Genomic DNA, 19,018 nt, shown 5'->3' with positions numbered 1-19,018 from the left:
GGGTTCAGCCTGTCTCTCCCCACTGGAAAACCAACTGTGAGGGGAAGGACCCACTCTTACAGCCTGTTTCATCTCCATCGCCTCCAGCATCCAGAATCATGCTGCACACAGAGAGTGCCCTAAGAGGGCGTGTGACATAAACACTAAGGACTCTGCACAGGTCTCCCTCTGCAAACCCTTGCATGTGAGCTTTTCAGCAGTGAGCCAAGCTCCTTTTAAGTTTCTCCTTAGAGAAACTGCCAGAGGCCCTCCAGTGTAACACAGACATACTGAGCGTTTCCTCTGTGCCAGGCGCTGTTCTGCTGCACAGCAGCATGTTAAGTAAGTCGTTCCTTATACCAAACCTGTATGCTAAGTGCTATTTTACGCCAGTTTTACAGGTGAAGAAACTGAGACACACAGGGATTAAGTAACCTGCCAAAAACTATGGTGCTGTGATTTAAATGAAAACTCTCTGGCTTCAGAGACCTGCCCTTAACCGCTTCGCACATGTACATGCACACATGCAGGCAACATGCACACACATGCACATGCACCAGTTTTCCCACCCAGGTACACCAGCTGCATACAACCTGAAGGTAAACATCTTAGCTGCTGACTAATTGACTTTCTAATGGACCTGATTAAGATCTTTAGAGTCCGCAAGACCTTCTAGAGGGAGGAATAAAGCCACCATATGACAAACTCCACTCCTTCCTTTTCTTTCCCTGAAAACCTGCCCTGTGAAACCCCACTCTGACTCAGCACCTCTGCAGCCCCCTGATGACAGGCAGATTCACATGGTAATGCAGGAAGACCCTGGTTAGAAACTCCTAGAGAACCCTCCCCGCCCCCAAAGAAAGGAAGATTCCTAAGCCCTAGGTTACATGTTTTGAATAACATTTTGGGGGAGTGTTCTGAGGCAACTACCCCTAATTTAATTAGATCTCTCTAAAATCTGAGAACTACTCCAGCCCTGAAGACGTTTCTTGTTGGAACACTTGATCCAAAGTTTGTCCCATTCAGCTTTCCAACTTGCACACTTAGCCCTTGCTTGAGGCCACTGGCACCTGGCAATGAGTAAGGGTGGCATTTGGAGAGAGGGACTCTAGTGGCACAGACTGGGGAGAGACGCTGAAGGGGCTGCCTGTGGGCCCCACAGCCACCCTGGCCTATTGTGCGGGCACGCAGGCACTCAGGCACCAGATCACTAGGCATTTATACTCGGGGTCAGGGCGAAGAGCCCAGTGCCGTGGAACATGGAGGCGTGCCAACCATAAAAGCAGGCGCCCCACCCTGCGGGTTCAGAAATGCAGCTCATCTAGAGCTAATTCAGGAGTGCTACTCACTTATTCTTGTACATTGCCAAAGTAAAAGGACAGTGCCTAGAAAAGTTTGGGGTGAGGCAGACTTAGCTACTATGAGCTTGGATTTCCTGATGTGTCCTTAGCTCAGATGGCCCAGGTAATGACAGAGCTGCTGACTGATGGTTCTGCACTCCAGGCAGAGCGGGCCACTACACCTCCTGAAGCTCTGCCTTCTCTCTTTACACCTATGCCATTGCCTGACGCAGCTCTGGTGAGTTCCCAGCTCAGAGCTGCTGGCAAACATCAGTTGACTTTTCTCCATTCTTTTGGCTCACCTGGTGGCCTTGTGAAAGGAGGTTTACCCAAGTGTAATTTGCTTCAAAAATTACCTTTGTGAGACAAACAAAGAACATCAGAGAAAAAGAAAGAAACCATTGAAATAATTTGATCTCATCTGACCTGGATCATAGTTTTATCAATTAAAAAGATGCATCCAAGCCCAAAAGAAAAGTAGGAAAGAGCATCAATTCCTAACCTCACTTTTTCTCCCTGAGGCCTAGATCAAGTGGAACCTGAGCCCAAGAGAAACTTCCAAATCATAACAGGGCCTTATCAGGCTTTTTTTGTATGGTTTGCTGTAGATACAGCAATTGTAACAGATGCATCTTCTGCCAGAAAATAACAACTTGAAAGAACAAACACAGAGAACATTAAATTCCTCAAACCAGTTTTTCCAGGGAATTCCGGAGGAGAGCTGGGGTACAGGTGCACGCAGATTCCTATAATCAGCTGCCACACCCAGGTGAGAAGAGGGAGAGCTACCCCCACGTCCTCATCCAGGCAGTTATGGAAGGTGCAATGCTACGATGCTACATAGAAACCACTGACAAAGGGTGAGGGAAATTTAGCCATCATCCCTTAACAGCTGTGTCTATCACTGTGTTCCCCATCTTTGTTGTGACGTTTCTGGGGCCCTGCCGGGACATACCAGAGCTGGTATCCCTTCCCCTCTCCTCAACCTACCCTCTCCCCGTGACCCACTTCCTGCTCTGCAGCCACTCTCTGTCTTCCCTCAGCTCTCACCACTACCCCAACAAGGACAATGTGACAACTACTCAAGGGTAAGGGTATCTCCTGGATACACCAAAGTGTCCCAGCATCCTGGGTGGGACACAGGGCACCAAGAAGCCAACACGGTAACTAAAATATGGAAGAATTCAAACTTGCTACTTGAAAGCATATAAATCCCAATAAGACATAATTTAATTCCATTTTTGCTGAATTTATGTGAAATATTTTATTTGCCCTTATATTAATCTCTGCATTCTGAATTTAGCCAATCTACTTATGGCCAAAAAAATTGAGCATCCCTGTTTTGTAAATAATAAAGTTAAAGTATAAAGTTATTATTTTGTAAATAATAAAGTTTCCTTTCCATTACAAAGGAAAGTCATCTCTGAAATGTCTGTGGGCCCCTCAGTTTCCAGTAAACATCTTTTTCCAACCCTGAAGTTACTCTAGTGCCACATGACAGTCTGGTGATGCAAATGAATCCCAATAAGTGTTTTCCAGCACAAGCAGGGTTCCCAATGTCTGGACTTGAAATGCAGTTTTTCAAAAAAGATCAAAACTATCTTTTAAAAATTTTCAATAGGTGGGTTCTATGACATGAGCATCATAATAAATCATGTTACACTAATAACTAGGGTAATTAATGTGGGTGATTACCATGTGGAAGCACTTTATCAAGCCATCTGACCTACAGCTGCCAGGAGGGAAGATTTACCTGAAGAAGCCCAGCAGCAGCAGTGCTCCGCCTCGTGGGCGGTGGTGTTTCACGGCGGACTCGGAATGAGGCCGGATGCAAACTGCAATTAACCAGTCCCCGGCTATGGTGAACGTCTGCCCTGAGAAGGGACTGAGCTGCAGAAAATGCTGCCTTCTTTGCCCTTGTCTTCTCAGGACATCTGGGGGAGAGATGCAACTTGGTGCTTAGACGAGGGTGACCACAGCGACCTGGAAGAGTCTAGTGAGTTCATTAGTAGGGCTCAGCAAAGACTTGCTGTGCAGCCCCCCTTTAGTCCTCAAAGATTTAGTCCTCAAGTGGCCAGGGGATGGCATGCCAGGAATAGAAAAGAGGTGGCCAATATGTGTCCCCACCCAGGGCAGCTCCTGGGTCACCCTGGGCTCACACAGAACAACCGCACAGGGAAAGCGTGGGAGTGCTTCCGTGCGCTCCCACAGCAGGTACAGTCTGCTCGCGTGCTGCCAGGAGTTTAGAGTTCTTAGGAGAAAAAACTCCTATATGTCTTATAACTGAATAAGCTCAGAATTAAAAACAAAATAAAAAGGGAAATTATTAAATATTTAATAACTGAACATCAATAAAAAAAATACATGTCAAGATTTATAGGAACACAGGTAAAGCAGCACCCAGCAGGAAATGTACATTTACCCAGTGCAAGAAACACTGAAAACAAATCATGTAGACAAAAAAATCAAGAAAATGAACAAAAGAGCAAAAGCGTATATACGGTAGAGACCAAGTTTTTTTCCTAAATCCTGAGTGCTGTTGAGACACACTTCTTTCCCCCATATTTGAAAGGCATGAAGTTCACACCCACATGGTCGGGGGAACCTATGCCATCAAAGTGCACAATGATGGTACGTCAGGACATTCTACTGCTTCCTACTTCCGCACTAACTCCTGTACACAGGAAAAAGTGAAGTCTCCAGGAAATAGCCTTGGTCAAGCAGCATCTCACATATCACATAAAAATGCAAGAGAAATGTTACCTGGGTTCAGTCAGCAGCTCCTGTCCCACACCTGACCCAACTTTCAGCAAAAGCAATGTTTAAAGAGACAGATGTGTGCCCACCAAGTGTCCAGTCTAACGTGTCTTGTACACATTTTGTCTCCAGCTAGGACGCACCCTGAGGAGCCCTTTCATGAAATTTGTAGCCCATGCAGTTTCTTTCACAATCTTCTTGGGATTATTAGTTGTGAATGCATCAGACCGCTTCGAAGGCGTCAAAACCCTGCCCAATGAAACTTTCACAGACTACCCAAAGCAAATCTTCAGAGTGAAAACCACGCAGTTCTCCTGGACGGAAATGCTCATCATGAAGTGGGTGTTAGGTAAGCAAGTTCTCTATCTTTTATTCTCACTTCCCTCATTATAAAAGGACACTGCTAAATTCTGACCTCTGAATTCCTCCCTGTCCTCTCAAGTGCACTCTTAACAGACAAAACAGTGAGTGGGTGGCCAACAGGGGAGTCGAACCCAGCTTCTGCACAAGCTGGTGTATGGGATGTGGACGTGTAGCAGAAGTCCTAACTCTGAAAGGAGGTGTTGGCAGAAATTCGTTGTGTACTTGTCATCACGTGTGTACTGAAAGTGATTAGAAAGCAGCTTTGCAACTGAAAACATACCCTTTTGCTCATTTAAATACAGCCTCCTGGAAGCTCAGGAAACCAAGTTGTGCTTCTGAAAAAGTATAAAATTGCACAGCTAAAAGATACTTCTGTTACCATCAAATACTGCTATGTGTAGAATCTTGATGATTGATATGAATCTAAAAAGTCAGGAGAAGAAGATTTTCACACCATCTGTGTAATGAACGTAGTGGGGCTGTCAAACCCGTGTCTGTGGTGACATTCTGTGCTGCCAGGTCGGCCCTTGGAATTGCCAAGGAAACTGTCCCCATTCCCACTGACTAGCTGAGAGAGGCTGTCTCACTTCTGCCCAACTCACAGAAACCATTACTAGTAGAATACAAGCAAGACAAAATATAACTGGCGATGGCTAAAACTGTACATGACAAAGTGTGTTCTAGATTTTTCTAACATCAAAAACTTCAAAATTAGTTAAAAAAAACAGACCTGGAAGGAAAAAATGAAAAATTGCAAAGCTATAGTGATGTTGTATACAATCAACACCTGATCAATAAATAGTAAGATTTAGCTATCACCAAAAACACAACAAAAGACAAGTGCTGGTGAGGATGTGAGGAAAAGGCAACCCTTACACACTGTTGGTGGGACTGTACATTGGTGCAGTCACTGTGGAAAAGAGTATGGAGGTCTTCAAAAAAACTAAAAACTGAATGACCATATGACCCAGCAATCCCACTGCTAGGTATTCATCTAAAGAAATCCAAAACACCCCTAATTTCAAAAGATATATGCGCCCTTATATTCACTGTAGTGTTTTTTAAAACAACCAAGATAGGGAAACAATACAAATTTCCATGAAAAGAGAGATGGATAAAGAAGATGTGGTGTTTGTATGTATACAATGAAATGCTACTCAGCCATTAAAAAAAGAATGAAATCTTGCAACTTGTGGCAACATGGATAGACCTAAAGGGTATCATGCTAAGTGAAACAAGTAAGACAGAGAAAGACAAATACCATATGATTTTACTCATATGTGCAATCTAAAACAAACGAAACTAAACAGAAACAGACTCATAGATACAAGGAACAAACTGATGGTTGTCAGATGGGAGGAGGGTGGGGGATGGTGGGCGATAAGGGTGATGGACTAAGAAGTACAAACTGCCAGTTATAAAGCAGTCACGGGATGTGATGCACAGCCCAGAGAATACAGCCAGTAACATCATAGTAACCGCATAGGGTGCCAGGTGGTCATCACAATCAATCATGAAGATTACTTCACAGGGTACATAAATACCTAATCACAATATTATATACCTGAAACTAACACATTATTACATGTTAACTATAATTAAAAATAAGTTTCAAAATAAATTGAAGGTTTATATCAGAAAGATCTGAATTTCATGAGAATGTTTTGAGTAAAACAAAACTGAAGGTAGAAAAGACTGGAAAAATTTAACTATGCAGTAAATTTGACCAACTGATGAAACTGCACTTCTGCTATTTACCCCAGCCCATATTTGCTTTCATGACAAAATTTCAATATTGTTATAACTTTCATTACATTTATATTCACAAATGTTGAGTTAAAATGTATTCAGGGTCAGTGTGCCATCAACTATAAAATCACAACAGAACAAACGCATGAAAGAGTCTAACACCTGACCTGTGCTAATTAAATGGCATGGCCTGAGAGAGCCACAAGAGCTGAACCACTGGAGTCTCCTACAGAACAGAGGCCTCCAACACCCGGGCCCCGGACAGGTCCCAGGTCACGGCCTGCTCAGAACCAGGCCCCCCTCCTGTCTCCTCCAGGCCCAGCCACAGCGGGCTAGTGAGTGAGGCTCGCCTGAGCTCAGCCTCCTGTCCCCCCACACCACCTGGTCTCCCACGGAACTTCCCGGGTTTGTAATCACCAGCAAGTCCGTAACCAGAGGCTCATTTAGTGGAGTCACTGGCATTAAAGTTGGAAAGGGACATTAAAGTTGGAAAGGGACATAAAGCCTGTTGCAAATTGAGTTCTGTGTCCTCATTTGCCAGTTCAGTCTATCCCAATTCTCACTCAGCACTTTGCATGGACTGAATAATTATGTCCCTAAAAATTCATGTTAAAATTCTAATCCCGGGGTGATGGTATCAGAAGGTAGTAGGGCCTCTGGGTCACAACAGTAGAGCCCTCGTGAACAGGGTGAGTACCCTTACAAGAGAGACCCCGGAGAGCTCTCACCCTCGCTCTGCCATGTGAGGGAATGACAAGCTGTATGCCACCAAGACACAGGGTCCTCGCCAGAAGCCCAAGATGATGGCCCCCTGATCTTGGATTACTAACCTTCGGAACCAAGAGAAATAAACTCTGCTGTTTATAAGCCACCCAGTCTGGGGTACTCTGTTGCACCAACCAAAACTAAGACACAGCCTTATCAAAATACCTCACATGCATTTATGGATAAAACCTAAAGCGATGATGGCACTGATCAGCCACCCACCCATTTCCCAACGCTCCCAGAGGTCAATGGCTTCTGCTGAACTGCAGGGTCCTCCTAGCCACACAGGTCTCCTCCTGTGTGTCAGAGCATCACCCCCCAAAAGGGATACATCTGCAGTGGCAGGGATTCACACTTTTATAGCTGGTCCCAGCTTCTTCCCATTGAAGCACAGTGGAGTTGTCAAGACTATTACATTAGAAGTACTGTTGAGTGGAGGACCTACTCCTCATTACCTATTTCCTATTAACATTTCAGACAGGAGAAAGAGTCTAACTACTTTCTCTTACACGGATAATTTTTTCAAACTTTTAATTATAAATAATTTAAGGATGTCAAGAGGAGAGTATAATGAACCCCATGGCCTGTCTCTCATCTTCAACAGTGAGCCAGCCCTGGCCAGCCTTTGTCCCACTGAAGCCTCCCCACTCCCTTCTCTCAACGCTGCAGTTTTTGAAGCAAATCCCAGGAATCATCAAATTTTACCTATAAACAGTTTTGTGTATCACTAAAAGAAAAGGTCTCTTTCCTTTTTTCAATCTTTCTGTTTCTAGTTCACTGACATTTTTCTGCATTATCCATCATTTCGATCTCCAATCAGTAAATTTTTCTCTTCAAATATATTTTTCAATCCTGTAATCCTACCTGGTTCTCTTTTATAGCTTTCATTTCCTTCCTGGTGGTGTTTGCATTTCCCTTTAGTCCTTGAAAATATTGTGCACATCTACAGTAACTGTTATAAAGTCCTTGCCTCCTAATTCCATCATCTCTGTTATTTCTGGGTTTATTTCTACTAACTAATCTTTCTCCTGATGAGGATTACATTGTCCTGTGTCAGCAGTTTTCAAGTGAATGATAGGCACTTCCCATGTTATGTTATTGAGCATCTAGATTTTACTGTCTTCCTGTAAAGAGTGTTTGGCTTTATTCTCACAGGCTGTTGAACTACTTGCAGATGAGCTGGGTCTTTTTCAAGCTTTCTTAGAGCAGATTGGAGCAGCTTTACCGTAAGCACTGCTTGTCCTTACACTGCAGAGACACACACCTGGGGTGGTCGGTGCTCACATACCTCCCCACGCTGAGCCAGCTCTGCAAACCACCTGCTCTCGGCACCCTGGCTGTGTTTGAATGCTACTCTCTGCATTCGTGACCTAGTGTTCAGGAAACATTCAAAAGGATGCTTTGTAAATTTCTGGACTTTTTTTGTGCTTGTTTGTTTTTGGTTTTGTCTTTTGTCATTTTGCATAATAGCCCTCTCTCTGGAACTCTACCATAAAACATCTAATCACCTCTGCCCTCCTGAACTCTAACCTTTTTCTTCAACTCACTGGGACCCCTTCTATGCTTCTGGGAACCCTCTGCATGTGCTGCAGACTGGAATGTACCCCCAAAAAGAAAAACGGGGTAAACGTGTGGCTTACCTCATTTGCTTCCCTTTTCTTAAGGATCACAGGGCTGTAGTGTTTCCATTGTCTGAAAACAGTTTCTTGTTTCAGTTTGTGACTCCACGGTGGCTGGTAATAGAAATCAGGACTTTTTCTAAAACAGAACCACAAACATAAAAGAAAATGAATGAGAATGTCTATATATGTTCAAATACCACCCATCAAGTCAGCATTCCCAATTTCTTTGACTGAAGAGACAAGGTGAATAAGTATCTGCATAGCTTGCTTTCTCTCTTCCTTCAGAGCAGTTGGACAGTAAGAGCACGCTCATCTCCCTACTGCGTAGGTAAAATGTGAACAGAGAGAGACCTGAAGGAAGAGAGGAGGCAAACTTTGTAGAGGCCGGGCTGAAAAGCACTCCAGGGTCAGTGTGTGTTAAAGGCCTCGATTCGGGAGCAAGTTGTGCATGTTTGAGGAACGGCAAAGAAAACTAGTGCAGGAGGAGCACAGTGAGGTGAGGGGTGGAGAGCAGAGATGAGGCTGAAAAACGGGCAGGGTCAGGTCATGCAGGCATTGTAGGCGATGGCACGGAATTCACATCTCATGCTAAGCCACTGGCGAGTTTCGAGCACGGAAGTGTCATCATCTGACTTAAGTTTCTAATGGACCACTGGCTGCTCTGTAAAGCAGAGATAATTTTGGGACAAGAGCAGAAACAGGGAGACAGATACAAGGCCACTGCATTAATTCAGACACAAAATGGCTGGTTTTCAGTAGGTGGAAGATGATTATGTTTTGAAGTTAAAATTGATAATTTTTACTATTGGATTATCTATAGGGTGTGAGCAAAAAGACAGTCAAGGAAAATTCCAAGCATTTTAGCTCAAGTAATGGTATAATAGAGAGCCATTTACTGAGACAGAAAAACAAGGAGAGGAAGTAGGGATGGAAATCAAGAGTTCAGTTTGACATACCTGTTGGACATCCAAGTGCAAATGTCAATTAGCAATTGAATTTACACGCCTAAAGTTCAGAGGAGAAGCTGGGGCTGGGGACACAAATTTGGGGATGTCGGTGTCCTTAAAGGAAATTATACACAGTTGCCTCAACTGTGAATGTGGGCAGACGAACTGGGGACCAGGCTTTCAGACACAACAATATGTCATGGCTCAGAAGACGAGAAGTGCCCAGAAGAGAGACTGAGCCAAGAGGGTGGCCTCCCAGAAGCCAAAGAGCTGTTGTCAGGAACCAGGGAGTGAGCACTTACACCCACTGATGCTGGCAGGTCAAGGAACATTGGGCCTGAGCCCTGAATACTGACCTTGGAAGAAGCTCCTGAACAGCAGAAGGGGATGGGGCCCTGCCTGCACCTGGAGGGCCCGGCCTCACAGCGCCGTGGACTCCTCACCCACTGGCCCAGGAGGGAAGGTGGGGGCACAAGGCAGGTGGCCTGGCAGACACAGTGGTGGGAACAATGTGGAAGTTTGTTGATACTGTTTCTATTTTCTCAATTTTTTCTACAAATATTCCCTAGTTATTAACTCTTATATATCGGGCACTGTGCCAGACACTGGGGAAGCAGCTATAAAGTAAGACTAACGTTTACTTACTGCTGCAGTATTTTAGTTGTTACCAAAAAATAAATAACAACCACCTTTGAGAGCAAGATTCTGAGCACCATGTTCTCGTGCCGGCACACCCTACGGTCCACAGTCACGGGACCCTCTCTCTGCTCAGACACAGACAGGCTTGGAATGGCTCAGGCCGCTGCTGATGGAACCCTTGCCTTCTTCTACTCAGTCACTGCCAGGAACACTTTGGACCAGCTAGAAACACAGCAGCACAGCTCGTTTCTCCCGTGATGGATTCCACTCATGAATACGGTATCTTGGACAGACCACTTACAAAAACACCCAAACCATTACTCCCTCTCTACCAGAAGCAGCTCTGGACCTAAAGAGAACCTTAGGACCCTAACGAGTCCAACCTGCTCCTTTAAAGGATGGCCAGAGTGACCACAAAGAGGCGAATGGTTGTGTCCAGGTGCCCCCGCTTCTGCCCTCCCACCCCCCCCCACATGGTATTCTCAGCACAGGAGCCAGAGCGATCCATTGTAAATGCAATCACGTCTGTCACTTTCTGCCTCAAAACTCTTCAGTGGCTTCCTGTCTTCCTAAAAGCGACAATGTCATTATAATGGCCTGCTAAACCATCCACCTCTCCACTCCACCTCTATGACCTCATCTCCCACCACTTTCCACCACACTCACCATTTATTTCTGCCTCAGAACCTCTGCTCAGGAGGTCCCCTCTGCCTAACACTCCCTCCCGAGGGCAGCTGCCTGACTCACTCCCTCACCTCTTCAGGTCTTTGCTCAAAAATCTCCTTCTCAAAATGAGGCCTTCATAAACCAACCCATGTAAAACAGAAGCCCTCTACCCCCACTGTCCTCCTGGTCACCCATCTCTTTGTCTTCCTAGCAGCTCACACCGCTGACAATACACATTTTCCTTTGTTTCCTGCCTGTCTCAAATTAATATTTCTGTAATCATACACATTTGTAGTAGACTCTTCTCATCCTCTGTCAGCCCTCCTTGCACATGGCCATGTGGTTTCCCAGGGACTTTTCAATAGCCACACAGTGTGAAGTCCTCTTTCCTCCCCAAACCCCCGCTCCCGCGGGGCACATAAGTTGTTCCTCTCCTGCTGCACGGCCCTACGGGAGGCTCGAACCCAATCAGAAATATGTTCTTCCTTCGCTCCAGATGCTTACTTGATTACCAACAGAACTTTGATACAATTCTAGACTGTCAATCCAGGAGAAGCAAGGCATGTACTGAGGAGGGGAGACCCCAGGAAGACTAAGATGACACAGAGCTGGGAGGAAAAACTGGGACACAGTATCAAGAGAACCGAGAGTGGAGCCTGCCTGAGGAGAGAGGGGTGAAGCTGCTGGTACACGTGTGTTCTGGGGAGCTGTCACGTGAGCTGCTTTGGGGCGCACTAAGTGAACCAGAGGCTATCACTGCTACAGCCTGTGGGATCTCCAATGTCAGTCCATGCCACAGGAACCCCTCTCTCCTGCCTGTACCATAGGCAGCCATGCTGGGGGACCTGAAAGAGCTTATAATACAGCTTTTTGACTGGAGACTGGCTCAATGATGTTCATCAGAGGACTGAATGATATCAGAAGTCCCCAGAGAACCATCAGGGGTGAAGGACAGGAAGCCTCTCCACAGTGTGTGCCATTTCTCTGCCTAGGAGTCATGTCGTGAAGACTCTTTCCACACTGCTCCTGTGTAAAGAGAACCGCTCCCGTGTTTTTTTAAACGAATGCTTCAGTATCAAAAGCTCACCTGATGGAATGTGACAGATGTGCTGACACAGAGGGAAAATGCACTTAGAGGCCTGGGGAGAGCTTGGGACTGAGTTCGAGGTGACCCAGTCCAGCTGCGTCCCTTCCTCCTTGGTGGCTGTCTCTCTAGATTTGTTTTCACACGTGTACAATGCAAAGATCAAGCTGCTCCCTCACCCACCCAGCCAGGATTACAACTCTTTTTTTTTTTTTTTTGACTTTGAATAAATTTTTTTAAATCTTATTTTATTTTTTTAATTTTATTTTATTTACTTTTATTGATTATGCCATTACAGTTGTTCTATTCCCCCCTTCATTCCCCTCTACCCTACCCCCCCGTCCCCACCATTACCCCCCCCTTTAGTTTATGACCATGCGTCTCAAGTTCTTTAGATTCTATATTTCCCATACTATTCTTGCCCCCCATCTATTTTCTATCTACTATCTATGCTACTTATTTTCTGTACCTTCTTCCCCCTTCTCCTCCTCCCACTCCCCTGTTGCTAACCCTCCTTGAGATCTTCATTTCTATGTTTCCGCTCCTGATCTAGCTGTCCTTTTAGCTTGCTTTTGTTTTAGATGTGGTTGTTAATAACTGTGCATTTGCTGTCCTTTCACTGTTCATCTTTTTAACAGTGAAAAACTTCTTACCTAAGAAGTTTTTCTTAGGTAAGTCCCTTGAACATTTCATATAATAAGGGCTTGGTGATGATGAACTCCTTGAATTTGATCTCATCTGAGAAGCACTTTATCTGTCCTTCCATTCTAAATGAAAGCTTTGCTGGATAGATCAATCTTGGATGTAGGTCTTTGGATTTCATGACTTGGAATACTTCTTTCCAGCCCCTTCTTGCCTGTAAGGTCTCTTTTGAGAAATCTGCTGACAGTCTGATGGGAACTCCTTTGTAGGTGAATGTCCCCTTAGCTCTTGCTGCTTCTAGGATTCTCTCCTTCATTTTAATCTTGGCTAATGTAATGATAATGTGCCTTGGTGTGTTTCTTCTTGGGTCTAACTTCTTTGGGACTGTCTGAGCTTCCTGGATTTCCTGGAAGTCTATTTCCTTTGCCAGATTAGGGAAATTCTCCTTTATTATTTGTTCAAATAAGTTTTCCACTGGTGGCTGTGCCTTTCCCCCTTCTGCTACCCCTATAATTCGGATGTTGGAGCGTTTAAAGATGTCCTGGAGGTTCCTAAGACTCTCCTCATTTTTTTGAATTCTTGTTTCTTTACTCTTTTCTGTTTGACCATTATTTGCTTTCTTCTGGTCCACTCTATTGATTTGAGTCCCAGTTTCCTTTTCATCGCTATTGGTTTCCTGTGCAACTCCATTCATTTCAATTAGTTTCGCCTTCATATGTTTCTCTAATTTGTGGCTATAATCAACCAGTTCTGTGAGCATCCTGATCACCAGTGTTTTAAACTGTGCATCTGAGAGTTTTGCTATTTCTTCATTGCTTAGATTTATAGGCTCTGGAGCTTTGAGATCTTCTTGAGCCATTTTTGGTCTGTTCGCGCCCCGTTAAGTATGAGGAGCGGAGCCTTGGACTCCCAGGTCGCTGGGTTGTGACGCTGTATGTGGAGGCAGGGTCAGAGCTCGGAAATGGCAGCGCCCTCTACTGCTGCTCGCTGCTGGGGCCTGCTGGGTCCCATCTAACCGCCCACTCCCTCCCTCGCTGGTCTATCTGCACAGGACTGCTCGACCACAGTCAAATCTCCGCCCTGCTCCCTCGCTAGTTCCCCGCTGTTGCTCCCTGGGTCACTCCCTAGGTCCACCCATAGGATTACAACTCTTTGAGAGCAGTGCTGACTTACCTCCAAAATCACATATCTAGGCTGGTCCAAGAGTAAAACTGTAAAATCAGGTGGGCTGGGTTCCTCACCTCATTCGTTCTTTTGATGGTTTCAGTTATTCCGATAAGATTTCCAAGCAGGCCACTCCAACCAATTTGCCACATTTCGTCCCAGCAAATCAGACCACATTTCTGCCCTGTTTCTCACCTACAGTGGCTATCTAGCTGCCTAGGGTGAAAACCAGTCTCCTCCTCAGGGCATGAAGGAGCCTTCACAGTCTCCTGGGCCTACACTAACCTGTCCAGTCTCCAATCCCATACCCTGACCTTTGGCCACACTGAGCCTGCTGCAGTTGCCTCACTTCCATGGCCATGACCTGCAACATCTTGCCAGCTGCTCCTCCTTCACCTAGCTAACACGTGGTTCCTTATACCAGGTGTCACCTCCTCCGTGAATCCACTCCAGACAACAGATGCATACTGCACCACTCTACGGAATCAAACCGTTATAATGCAGGTGGCTCTTATCCTTGTGTCTCCACACACAGTCCCCTGGACACTTTTCTTATATCATCTATCACCTGTAGCACTAGTGTTTACAGAAATATCTATCCCAGCCCTGAACTTACAGGGCCAGGGATGTCACCTTCCTGGTGGTTGTAGCCCCAGAATGGTGTCTGGCACCGAGGCAGTGCTCGGCAACACCTGCTAAGTGAGTGAACAAGTTCCTGACCATAGGGTAAGCTGTGCCTGGTCTAGGGCATGGAAGGTGACAGAACAGTGGACAGCAAAGGTCCTCAGCTGCTGGTGTGACTTTGAATGACATATTCACCATCTTTGTACATGAGTTCTTTCATCTGCAAATTGGAGATATTTACAGTAGCTACCTATCAGGCTATCAGGGAGATATGGTGTTAGCAAGGTACTTAGCACAGGGCCTGGCACCTAGCAGGTTCTCAATAATTGTTAGCTACTAAAATCAGAGAAGGCTGAGGAGCTGTGTTAAGAAATTTTTAAGTCTATTAATACCATCTTCCTGCAAGGAAAACAAATGAATCCTGAATGTGTCTGAGGCTGAGATCTGTTGCAAAGGACCTGCCATGAGACGTGTTTGGCTGTTAGGGCTGAGGGCTGAAAGCTTCCAGGCATGTTCTCCCTCCTGAGTTCACAGAACACCCACATTCTGGCCCAATGGTGAGAAGCTGACCTGAAAGAATAGACAGGCCTCCCCAAAGGTGGGAGGGAAGAAGTGTGCTCTCCTCAGGCCCTGGGACAGTGCAGACAGAGTCCTGGGACCATGCCATTCAGGGAATGGGCATGTTTCAGTCTCACCCTCCCAGAATACTGAAGGGGTAATTCCTTCTGAGCAGCATCTGCGGCAGGGATGGGAGTGAACCACCCTTTGAACTGTGACGCTCCAGCTCAGCAGCCTGCGGCCACAGCTCCAAGCCTGTCCCAGTTACTGATGAGTTTCATAAGTTACTCATAGCCCCCAGGCTTCCCAGCATTTCCCAGCCCGTTCCCCTGCCAGCCACCCCCATTAATTATCAGTGACCTTGTTCTCTGAGCTCCCCTGAGTGAAGGGGATTTTGCCTGAAGGAGGCTCCAGTATCCTTACACCCAGAGTCCTGGGCTCTAAACACTCCTCTGATTGACATGCTGGAGGCAAGAGACCATAAGGCTCAGCTTGGATATAAAATGCTGAACTACCCTCAGCACCTTGGAAGCAGAGGGCCTAATTTCACTCACTGAAGTACTTAATTTCACACATTTCTTTTTTCATTAAGCATTCCTGCTGCTCAAACCCCTGGGTCCATGCTACTTTTACTCAAAGCCTTGGAATAATTTAAATTAGTGTGGGTGAGTTAATATGCAAATCTAGGAAGACTGATGTGGGCATCTGAGCATGGCAGAAGTGATTTGCAATGCCCAATGAGGAGCTCCACGTTGGTCAAAGTGAGTTTTCTGCAAACAATTTGCATTTCTGATTCACAGGGCTTTTAACACCTTAACCGCAAAACTCCAAGAGAATCAAGGAACTTATCCTAGGTCACACACCCTGTACCCGGCCAAGCTAGACCTTGAACCCAGGGCCTCCTGAGTTTAAGCTGTGGAAGTCCTAAGTGATAGCCTGTGCCCAGTTTAAGCAGTTCCACTAAGACAGCAGAAATTTTAATTTGAGGGGAGAGAAAAGCAACAAACATTTTTTCCAGCCTGACCTGGTTTTGCTAATATTTTAAAAGATTTACTTACGCACAGATGAAAGCAAATCTCAGTGTTAAGGAAAGCATCACTGCACTGCATCTGCACTCAAATTTTGAAAGGGTAACTTGAGAAGTGTGGCTTAGTTAAGTCATGGGATGCAATGGCAGGAGGTGGATGTCTTGTAAACAGACTTGCAACGTTTGGGGAATTTTCCTGTTGTGGGGATTCCAATTTCATATGGACACACAGACCTTAGAATCAATTTCATCAAACAAAGCCACAACTTCTCTAAACAGCTGCTCTTAAATTACTTTCCTCCTCAAAAAAAATCATTTTCAAATCCTTGTACTTCATGGACCATTTTCACCAGAAATGAAAAATTCTGACTGAAAAAGTCCCTGGGCAGAGTCCCAGAAAAGTGGAGGTAATCAGCTCCTCACTCCAACCCAACCAGGCATGGGCCTATGGCCAAGCCCGGAGGTCCACGGCCCCCACAACTCCAGAAAAGGCTTCTGGAGTGTTTCTTTCTGTGGCAGCACCCTTAGATCCTCAAAGGCCACTAGTACAGTAAGTGGTCATCCACCGGAGGGCTTGGGCTTGTGGTCTGGAGAAAGATATCTGTCCAGGGTCATTCACAAGGAAATGAAGGACGAGGCTACAGGGGCGGAGGAACTTACACAGGACAGAGGAGAAATGAGAACAGCTGCAGCCTTGGAGAGCAGCAGCCCTTAAGGGATGGGAGAAGGATGAGGAGCAACAAAGGACGTGGAGGGGCAGCAGCAGGAGAGACAGGAGGTGCCTGGGAAGGCAGGCCGCCATCGGGCCTGGTGCACAGGACAAGGACGGCAGAGAGAGGCTGGCAGTGTTGACCGTCTGGGAATGTGCGATCAGTGAGCTGGAATTGCTTCTCTAACCAGCCAGTCAGTGATCTTCTACCACATTAACCTCCGAAGTGTGCCTCCTCGCTGCGCACGTTATAAGTCTCTGCACCTAATGAGCTATTAGCTATAAAACTAAGATAATAACAATGTACTTATTAAGACTACTGCAAAGATTGAAGGGAGTTAATATATGCAAATGTATCAAACAGCGCCTGGCACATGCTAAGTGCTCAAAATGTCATTTAATAGTTAACTTTTAATAACCTAAATCAATTTGGTTTTAATAATCAGTGAAGATAAAGGTAAAATAGTGCTGCTCAATAAAATTATAATGCAAGACACACCATAAGCCACATATTTCATTTTAAATTTTCTAGTAGGCACACTGTAAAAACCTATGGGTGAAATATATTCTTAACAAAGAATATATTTAATCCTGTACATCTAAATTAACACTATTACAACGTGATTGATGTAAAAAAACTGTTACGCTATTTTACATTTTTTGGAGTAAGTCTTTGAAAGCTGGTGTGTATGTTACACCTTACACAGTCCCTCGCGATCCCACGGGCTGCATTTCCAGTGCTCAGTAACCGCCTGTGATCAGCAGGCACCAGGCTGGACACTGCGGGCACCAGGCTGGACAGTGCAGGCACCGAGGACACAACCCGAACTGTCAGTCCAGGCTCCCTGTAGGAAGGCTGTCTTCAAAATGGGGCAGGGGAACCAGCACCATGCTGTTCACGTACCTGTCCATAGTATGTAACAATGAAAACACACGTCTTAAGTCCAATAAATTATAAAAACATAAGTTGTAAGGGAGTAAGAAAAAAAACTAGTGACGCAAAACCAACGCTCAACAACCGTCAGAAATACGGAGGAAGAAGTGGGTTCCAGGGCCCATGCGGGACCTTCGGAAAGTCCACCTGTGTTGGTTTCCTCACACTCACTCCAGAAATGGATGCTTCCTTAAGACCTCTGTTTTTAAAATGTATACAAGTCAGCCGCTACACACCTCTTACCGCCTCCAAGACGTCTCGCCTCACTTCTGGAGATGGGTCAGTAACAACAGGCACAGGTGAAACCCCTCGCAACCCCTCGCCCGTTGAGGGCTCGGTGTTTCCATCTGCCCTTCGAGACGTGTCTCTGTGCGCTGGTAGCTAACGACCTCCTCGCTGCAGTGTGTTTTTGTTTACCCCTGTGCCTCAGGCGCCTCCCTGCCCACCCCCACCCCAGCAGTCCCAACCGCCCAGGACACTGAAAACACCAGCCTGACCTTCTCATGCTCCCGCAGGGATGATTTGGTCGGAATGCAAGGAAATCTGGGAGGAGGGGCCACGGGAGTACATGCTGCACCTGTGGAACCTTCTGGATTTCGGGATGCTGTCCATCTTCGTGGCTTCCTTCACCGCGAGGTTCATGGCCTTCCTCAAAGCCAGCGAAGCGCAACTGTACGTAGACCAGCACGTGCCGGACGACACGCTACACAATGTCTCTCTGCCGCCAGAAGTGGCCTATTTCACCTACGGTGAGTCGCTGTACTCCTCCGCGCCTACATGGCACTTCCGGGGTGTGGCCATAGTTCATTGTAACACGATCATAACCCTCCGCCCCAAAAGAAAGTCCTAGTCACTGCAATGCAACAAGGTGGATTACTGACCATGAGAAATGACTTATTCTGTGTTAGGAATGATGGATTTGTTTGGAAAAGGCTTCTAGAGTGTTTCTTTCTGTACTAAAGAAGAAAGAGGAGTGGGGAGAACAGTAGATACTTATTGTTTCCAGTAAATGAGCTGGGTATTTACTAATGGCTCACTCATGGCAGCTGCAACATCATGAAGGGTTTGAACATCAAATGTCCCTGTTAGATTAAGCCACTGGGCTTCTGTGACTTCAGAATCTTCATGATCAGGTTCGCCGATGATCTGCAGAGGGTTTGTCACTTACTGCTAAAGTTGAGTTGCTGCCCACATTCCATATAGATTATGTTATGCAGATTATGTGGTCTTTAAGTGTGGTAGAGAAATCCCCATTGAGAAATAGAAAGTCTTCCAATATTACAAATCATCTACTCTTCATTTATCGGTTTGCAGATTCGAACTTAAAAAAAAAATGGTCTTGTATATTTTCACCTCTGTGCTGCTCAGGGTTCATCAAGGGTGGGAAAATAATCTTAATGCTGCATTGGATACATCTCTTAATGCCATGATTCAGGCTTCAGTATTGTC

General features: G+C 45.7%; 1 protein-coding gene across 1 annotated transcript in view; it reads left to right on the top strand.

Moving 5' to 3' along the window:
• Nucleotides 1-19,018, top strand: part of TRPC7 (transient receptor potential cation channel subfamily C member 7) — a 147,840-nt gene that overhangs the window by 95,164 nt on the left and 33,658 nt on the right. The window contains exons 5-6 of the mRNA XM_053672760.1: nucleotides 4,209-4,425; nucleotides 18,085-18,318. Of these exons, the coding sequence (XP_053528735.1) occupies nucleotides 4,209-4,425; nucleotides 18,085-18,318 (451 nt within the window). The remainder of the gene's footprint in view (nucleotides 1-4,208; nucleotides 4,426-18,084; nucleotides 18,319-19,018) is intronic.

The sequence above is a fragment of the Artibeus jamaicensis genome, unplaced genomic scaffold (genome assembly GCF_021234435.1).
Source record: "Artibeus jamaicensis isolate MK-2021 breed Jamaican fruit bat unplaced genomic scaffold, CSHL_Jam_final contig_786, whole genome shotgun sequence".
NCBI lineage: Eukaryota > Metazoa > Chordata > Mammalia > Chiroptera > Phyllostomidae > Artibeus > Artibeus jamaicensis.
The sequence above is the reverse complement of the archived record's forward strand: the minus strand, read 5'-3'. Positions and strand labels throughout refer to the sequence as shown.